Source organism: Morone saxatilis, unplaced genomic scaffold, assembly GCF_004916995.1.
Source record: "Morone saxatilis isolate NCDOM2014 unplaced genomic scaffold, NCSU_SB_2.0 Contig11, whole genome shotgun sequence".
Lineage (NCBI taxonomy): Eukaryota > Metazoa > Chordata > Actinopteri > Moronidae > Morone > Morone saxatilis.
Genome location: NW_023339663.1, coordinates 27,441,392 through 27,449,828, shown reverse-complemented (window position 1 = coordinate 27,449,828; position 8,437 = coordinate 27,441,392). Strand labels below are relative to the sequence as shown.

Genomic DNA, 8,437 nt, shown 5'->3' with positions numbered 1-8,437 from the left:
CACACACACACACACACTCTAAATCAAAGCTACTGACCGTCCTCAGCACACATTGGTTGAGCTTGACTTTGCACATGCAACACAGCTGCTCAATTGCCAACCATCTCTAAAAGAGCTAACAGCACAGCAGGAGTAAGTAGTCAGTATATGCCATTAGTGTCAGGTCAAGTATCTAACCCTAGTGTGTGTGTGTGTGTGTTTGTGTGTTTCCCTCCTCAGAAGGTGATGGTGTGGTTGATGTACGTGACGACGTTCTGTTTCTGTCTGACATGGCAGTTCAACCAGTTCATCCTACTTGTTCAGGCTCTTATCATATACACCCTGGACTGTGTCGACTTCCTAACTACAACACAGGTATGGCTTCAAGAAGGACCAGATACTTGAAGGGTCAGTCCCGTGGATGGTATTGTAAGAACTGGATTCCAGACTCCAAAATGGTACCTTTACAGTTAGATGGAAATTGCTGACAGATAACACACATAAGCCATGCTTCCTAGCTTCTGGATGTATTTCTACATTGCATTGGTCCACACATCGCATTAGTGCTTCTCCCTGTGGCCCTACCTGTGTAGCCACTGTCGGTCTATAGTCTTCTCTAGGATCTGAGAAAGTTATACAAATTAAGATAACTGTCATGGATTAAACATTTGTCATACAAAGAGTAATAACTGACCTTATTTGCAGTTTGAGTTGTCTTGTTAACAGTTTTATAGATGCCTTTAATAATGGTGGTCATGGTCAGTTCACCCAAATTACAAAAAAATCAGCATTTCCTTACTTAGGCTACCTCTAGCCAAGCAGATAGTTTTATTTGTATTGCTTATCATACTGTAATGGAGGTGGCTTAAACTGGAAGTGGGCAGGACTGATCAGAAGTTGTTCATTTAAACCTGACATGGAGATTAGTTTATCAGACGTTTCTATATTTATTAGAATAATATTTACAGAACAGCCTTAGAATTTAGCACAAGAGAAAGAAAACGTACTTACAGTTATTTACACATTTCACTGTGATGATGCTCGTAAGAAGTACATTATCTGTGCCAGATACACATTTCAGCTAAGTACTTGCTTAACCCTAATTGTATTCCACTTGAAAGTAGCCTAATAGTTAGGCTAGTTTACTTACATTACACTGATTCCTACCAGATGTTACTTTCAGGCATGTTATTTCAACACCCAATCTTTGTCTGTCCCACATTCTACAAAGGAAGGGGTCTAGTTACTCCTCTTCCTTTCATGGGTCCAGCTGTGGTGACTGCAAACTACCACACTGTCATAACTTATTGCAATAAGTATCTTTAGTCCTGTAACCTCACCTCAACCTCCTGTACGGGATGACATCATCATACTTCACCTGCCCAGATTGTGTACAGCACTGTTTGTGTGTTTCTCTAGGTGACTACCTTGTACCTTGTTCAAGTAAGCGGTCTGCTGAGTGTGTGGCTCCTCCAGTTCTGTAACTCCATGATACTGGGATCACTCGTCCTGAGCTTCATCGTAGCCGCACTCTTCATCAGACACTGCCAGGTCTGTCTGTCTGTCTGTCCGTCCTTGTCTTGGTCTGTCTGTCTGTCTGTCCTGTCTGTCTGTGTGTGTGGTGGTGTGTGTGTGTGGTGTGTGTGTGTATGTGTTGTGTGTATGTGTGGTGTTTGTGTTTGTGTTTGTGTTGTGTTTTGTTGTCGTGTGTGTGTGTGTGTGTGTGTGTGTGTGTGTGTATAGAGTCTCACAAAAAAAGATTCAGACGTTAGTTGTGGTAGCTCGTTTACAAACACAGGTGGAAGATTACCCGTGCACTTTGGTTGGACTGAGAAGAGGCTGTGCTACAGTGAGTTTTTTGCAGAACATAATTCAATTTGTACTGCGCAGACACATTTTCCTGTCAGGTCTAAATTTAATTTAGTTAAATCAGATCTTAACCAGCAACAATTACAGAAACATTTAATGTGACAGGATGGAAGTGGAATGGAGACAAAGACAGAGGAAGGGTTGAAGAAATCAGAATCGGAGGAGAGATTTAATTCTGGCTTTAAATAGTTTGTGGCACAGTTAACTAAAGCCATCATTTGTGAAATGTTTCATTTAAAACAGATGTATAATTCAGGAATTTTTAATTTTTTTTATTATATATATATAGTACTATACTAACTATAACTATAATATCATATATATATATATACTTGGAGTGATTTTATATCCTCTCAGGCCAAAATATTAAAAAATGTTATAAGAAAAAAGAGGGTAGCATATCAACTATTCATATACCACAGTTAAGCAATGCACATCACATCAGGGCGAAAATCAGGTAAGCAGACTTCACATTTTTATCTTTCACTGGTTTAAATTAAAAATGTCTTGGACAGCAATATTATATCATCTGTATCTAATTAATTTTAATGGCCAAAATGAAACTTTTGGCTGCTGTCTGGCCAGTGTGCTAGCTGGTGTCTGTACTCAGCCAAGATCCTTTGTGAGATAAAAGAAGCATCATCTGCACAAATGACTCTGATATCAAGAGTGGGATTGGTGTGTTTTTATAATCTTAAGAGTAGGAAGAATGGTTTTCTTGCACACCTCTGCGTCTATATGCATTTCTCTTTTATTCTGATGACAACATTTCAGCCCTCCAGCTTTCTTCAATAGCAGCAATCATGGTGAATCGAATAGTGTTCCCTCCTGGAAAATAAAACCACAAAGTAACCTCTTGGGAGGCTGAGAGGAGGTGACAGGAGGGAACACTATTGGACTGATGGACCTCATGGACATAATATAGAGTATGACTTGAGGTGTTTTGTGTTTTGCACCTCTGTTTATAAGATATTTAGATAAAGTTGTTTATGGTGTTCATCTCTAGCTACAAGAATTGTATGTATAATTTAAATCAATGTGAAATGAGACATGTGCCTGGTCATTAAGTTTGAAGTAATTTGATTTGGCTTTATCTCCTGCCACTGATAAAAATTCTGAATTCCTGAAGGGAATTTTCTCACCTTAATGGTGGAGCATGATGATCTAATAACCATAAGATGTGAAACTAGGGTGTGGCCAGTATAACATGCCTTTGTCTTACTATGATTGAAGAAGGCAGAAGGGCCAAAACATGATCATCTGAATAAAAGAGAAATGCATATGGTGTGCAACCCTTTTTTCCATTCCATTGAACAGCACCTCACTACAACCCTTGGTGTGTTCCTTTTCTGTCTATCTATCTATCTATTTTATTGATCAACAAAAACAACATTGGCAAATGTTCTCTGGTGAAATTGAAAAAAAAAGTGACATTGCGTCACCTCAGTCAAACTTTCCTTAAAAGTAATTATCATCTGAAAGTATTGTGAGTGTGTGTGCAAATGAAGCTATGTGTCAAATTTCTAAATGTAACATTGAGAATATAACAGATTGCATTACCTGATCTCTTGTTGTGTGATCATGCAGTCTGGTTTGAAGACAGGAAACCTGCTGGTTCGTCTGGGCAAACTACTTCTCCACAGCGCCATGGTTCTCCTCCTCACCTTCACCATCAACTACCTGGCCAAGGTGCTCCTCTTCTTCTTCCCTCCCCTTCCACATCCTTCCTTTCTCATTCTCTCCTCCCTGATTCTATCTGCTTACCTCCTTTCCTTATCTTCTCCTTCCCCTTTCTGCCAATCCCCTTGTGTGTTCACTCCTCTCCTCCCCTATCTCCATCTCCTTACCTTTCCATATCTCCTTGCCTGTCTGCTCTGCATTCTTATTTTCTCTTTTTGTTCCCTGTACCTCTCATCGCTCTCCCTCCCCTCCTCTCCCTCTGCTCTCCCCTTTCCTGTCTTACTGCTCCCCTCCTCTTCTCCTTCTCCTCCTCATGTATCTAAAAATGTTATGTATGATGTAACCATATGATCTAAGATTGGTTTATTTACTGATTTATACATCTCGGAATGCTGATCTTCAGCCTTGACAAGATGACCTTATCTCTGTGTGTGTGTGTGTGTGTGTGTGTGTGTGTATTTGTGTATGTGTTTTTACAGAAAGCACTTCAGCTCAGATCAGACGAACACATCTTTAAATTCATCAAGTCAAAGTTTGCCCTGGGGCCGACGAGGTATGAACACATATATGTACACACTCAAACATAGATTTACATGCTTCTGTTGTTAAACACAGTCTCACACCACCAAACCAGATTTTGACACATGGGCATGCTCACACACAGTAGTGCATACACAAAGTCTGCACAGTCTGCACCCGTACTCACCTCTTGATTTGATCCAGCGTGACTGTGTTATTCACTAAGCACCAGTATTGTAGCACCTGGAGCGTTAGTGTGTGTGAATAATAGATGGTGGGGTTACACCAGCAGCCCTCCCATCGATCAGGTACTTTGTGTGTGTTGAGTGGCTCAGCCAGTGGATAGCTGCTCCGGGGTGGCAGATAACACGGCTCACAAGCCAACGCCACACAACTGGCCCTTCAATTATTCAGGAGGCTGTGGAAAATGCAGTGCTTACTCTACACTCTATCTCTACCTTTGCCCTTGTTCCTGTGTCTCTAACTTGCTAAGATTTCTTTTTATCAGAAGCACTATTGCCATTGTAATGCTCAAAACAAAAAACAACAGAGGTTTATTGTGTACATTCATGCCGTGTTTAGAAAATACATTTAGTTCATTTTTAAAACATTTTCTATTTAGATAAATACAAATATATATATATATATATATATATAACTAATGTGCAAAATGTTCACGTTTGTATAGATTTTTGCAGCTTACTTTGGTTCATGAAGTTGTTCTTCTTTATACCTAGATAACTAACCTGTCTTGCTTTGATGGTGGATAATTTAGAAGGCTGCTTAAAAATGATCTTGAGTTGTTGTTGTTGTTAGAGCAACAAATCCTCAAACCGGCATTTAGCAGGATCATGGCTAAGACCTTTTTATGTCAACCCCATATATATACTACCAATTAAAAGTAACAAGGTGCATTTACTCATGTACTCAACTTAAATACATTTTTGATGTACTTTGGATGGGTTTGTTTTCCATATTACTTCTTACTTATACCCTACTACATCTAACAGGCAATTATTGCACTATTTACTCCACTACATTTATTTGACAGATGTACTCACTAGTTACTAAATCTTGGTACTGAAAAAAACACGATAAGCTTCCAAAATACAACACACAGCTCCATGCAGAGAACAAACATGAAGTTTACTTGGACAAGGCTAGATTCACTAAGAATCTCTTGCCCCTGTTCTTATATTGCCCCTGTACTCTGTATTTACTCATAATAAATAATTGTTTAACAGTTGTGGTTGAACCCAATAACACTAGTGACATTTCAGGAACACAAATGAAATCATTATCCATTTGTCTGTTCCCCTAGTTTATGTTAAGAGCTTCCTTAAAAACCTACCTCATATATGTGCAAATGCCATATTGCAGATCCAATTAGTGCTGATCTCAACTCCTAGGGCCTTTCATTATAGTTATATTATTATAGTATTATAGTTAAGTATAAGTACAATTAGTTAATTAAACTAACTTCATGTAGGATTAACAAATCAATTCTCAAACTGCGTTCAAATTACCAAATTAGTTGGATGAGGATTAATTTAACTTTATTATTTTAGCCTAAAATCAACATGTTAGTATGGATTAGATAAATCAGATTTGAAGTTCTGGGTAGTTAACATAATTGCAATCCACAGAAACCTAAGCTTTATCAACAGAAAATCCAAAAGATGGTCCTTGACATATTAATTGATAGACTACATCGTTACCGCAATGATTGTTAAGCACCAAATACAAAACAAGACAAAACCAAAAAATTGGATTTCATTGAAAGTTTCAACTGCTAACCAGTAGGTTATTTGCCTCATCCCTCTGTCATCTTCATTTCTTTTATGTCCATCTTTTCCTTTCTCTTGTTTTACCCCCCCCCCTCCGGCATTCACCTTCCCCCCTGCAGGGATTTTGATGCCAGTCTGTATTTGTGTGAGGAGGCCTTCGGCCTGCTACCCCTAGACACACTGGAGCGTCTGGCTGGTACCCTACTGCTATACCCCTACATCCTCACACTGCCACTGCTCAGCGGCATGTTGGCAGTGGCCGCACTGCAGAACGTGAGGTAGGTGATGGCTGGTCAGAAAATGAGTGAGGGAACGTGGGAAGGAAAGAAATTCCTGCTGTCACATGAAAGTGTCCATTTCCCTCCCTTCTATTGATGTTAATTATCAAGTGGCAATTGAATGATCTTCGTCAACAAGTGAACCGAAAGCTAATGACCAGTTTAGTTTGAGGTTTGTAGTGGGTGTGTGCATTTACAGTCAGAAAACCTATTGATTTTTTGGTGACCTTTCTTTTCTAACACAACCTTGAGGCCAAACATTGACTGTCTCTTTGTAACTCTTTGGTCAGTTATCTCTTTGACTATTTAATATATGGTAAGTGTCCGTCTGTCATGTATCTTGGACAATGTTGACTGATAGTATCAGCTAACCAGGAAGATTATTAGGCTTCACTAGAGGTCTGCACTCTATTGATGGCTTGCTAGTTGTTAGTGTTAGTGTACAGAAATAAGCCACAATTGGAGATATTTTAAAAACAGAGTACTTGTATATAAATGGGAGCTTTTTCATTTTTAAGGGGTGTTGTCAAGAAAAAAACACAGAGAAATCAAACAGTTTGTGCAATTCCCAGAAATCACATAATACAGATTTAACACATTCTAGGGTTAAAATTATTATGTAAATACTATTTCCTTAATCCAGTGAAGGTGAACTCTAGCTAGACTTCTGAGCACTTTTTGCAATCTACAATCTTCATTATAAATAGCGCTGAAAATTAGAATGTTAATTAAAAAAATTAAGTAACAGAATTCATCATGTTCTTAACAAGTATTTAGTCTTTATTTGTAACTGTTTGACAACAAAATGATAGCTCAGGTTAGCCTTGTGTCAGCCAGCATTTAGTATTTAATCCTCAAATTTGGCAGGGTTGAACAAGTATGTGTCCTTATTAGGGCAAGTTGGTCAAAGGTGGTATTGAAGTGTAAATGAATGGAGAGTTTCAGCCCTGGCAGAGAGTAAAGGGAGTGCCAGCTTAAAAGAGGACATCAGGATGGCTATCAGGAGGCAGAAACTCAGTCACAATGCTAGTCACTGTTCCTATGCCTCCGGCCCACATCACTGCAGGTTTAGTAATGGCACTGTTGCTTCATGCTCTGCAAAACAGAATATTCTACCAGCTGCCTCTCAAAGCTTCATTTGCCTGTGGTGCAAGGTGAGGGGCCGCAGTGAACTAATCACATTAGCATATCAACTCGCCCTCTGCTGTTGGAGGGCTGGAATACTAACCTCATAGAACAAAGGGCTATTTGCCAGTTCAGGAATTAATTTAATCCAGTTTACCCCACCTCACGTAGAAGGAAAAGCCAGATTGGATTTGTATTCAAATGGAAGCCAGCGTCCATCTCGTTCGGTGCGGGAGGCCAAATCGTGGGAGTGACATCATTGCCCTCGGGCCTCTCTCTGTTTCTCTGTGTGCTGACTCCTGCAGACAGAAACGGTCGTGGGTGTGCATCATTGCGTGTCCGCTTGCTCGCACACAGCTAATGAAATCTGAATAACAGCTACTGAAATCTGAATAATCTGAATAATATCAATTCCACCCACCAACCCTTCTGCCTCTCTTCTCAAGCGTCTGGCTGTAATGTTTTATGTATCACTGTTGTCTTTTGTCTCGCTGCCTTTTTTGTTTTTCAGCAGACCTAAAGGAGGTTCAGCTGAGGAGAGGAAAGGAGCTGGAGAGGTGCGAGTGGTGGCTTTTCGCCCAGACGTGGCCTATAATCTGTTGCATACACTGTTCTTTGGCATCCTTGCTTTCAGCACGATGAGGTGAGCTCATGCACACGCACATGTAATTGAGGGATCATGTACACGCAGATACCTGGATTCACACAGATTCCCACGTAGCTCCATTGGTTGAATTCCCTAAAAGGGACTCTTCAGATGTACTTTTCCTCTTGGTGGCTTGATTGTGTGTGCTTGTGAGCAGATGCTGGAATCCAAGTGCCTCTCAAATGCTTTTCTCCAGGTGTCTGAGTGGTCCACTTTAGCCCTGATCAGCCCTCAACACCAAGTACCATCCCACAATGCCTTAGTCTTTCAAACTGTGACACCACTCACAACAGGAACAGAAGGAATGGTCATAGTTGGACAACGGATAATTAATACTCTGAATTACACTGTATGGCTGACACCCAAGAATTTCAACCCTGTACACTTTTCTTTGTACCACACAAGACAACACAAGCAAACAACTGACCCATTTCATACACGATCAGCCATAACATTGTGACCACCTGGGCAGCCTCATACCAACAGACTGCTCTGCACTGTGTGTTCTGACCCCTTTCTATCAGAACCAGCATTAACTGTTTCAGCAGTTTGAG

General features: G+C 40.1%; 1 protein-coding gene across 1 annotated transcript in view; it reads left to right on the top strand.

Moving 5' to 3' along the window:
• Positions 1 to 8,437, top strand: part of dpy19l3 (dpy-19 like C-mannosyltransferase 3) — a gene marked incomplete at its 3' end in the record, with an annotated part of 48,473 nt that overhangs the window by 18,564 nt on the left and 21,472 nt on the right. Inside the window, 6 exon segments of the mRNA XM_035652569.1 lie at positions 220 to 354; positions 1,399 to 1,530; positions 3,436 to 3,537; positions 4,008 to 4,081; positions 5,954 to 6,112; positions 7,749 to 7,880. Coding sequence (XP_035508462.1) covers positions 220 to 354; positions 1,399 to 1,530; positions 3,436 to 3,537; positions 4,008 to 4,081; positions 5,954 to 6,112; positions 7,749 to 7,880 — 734 coding nt within the window.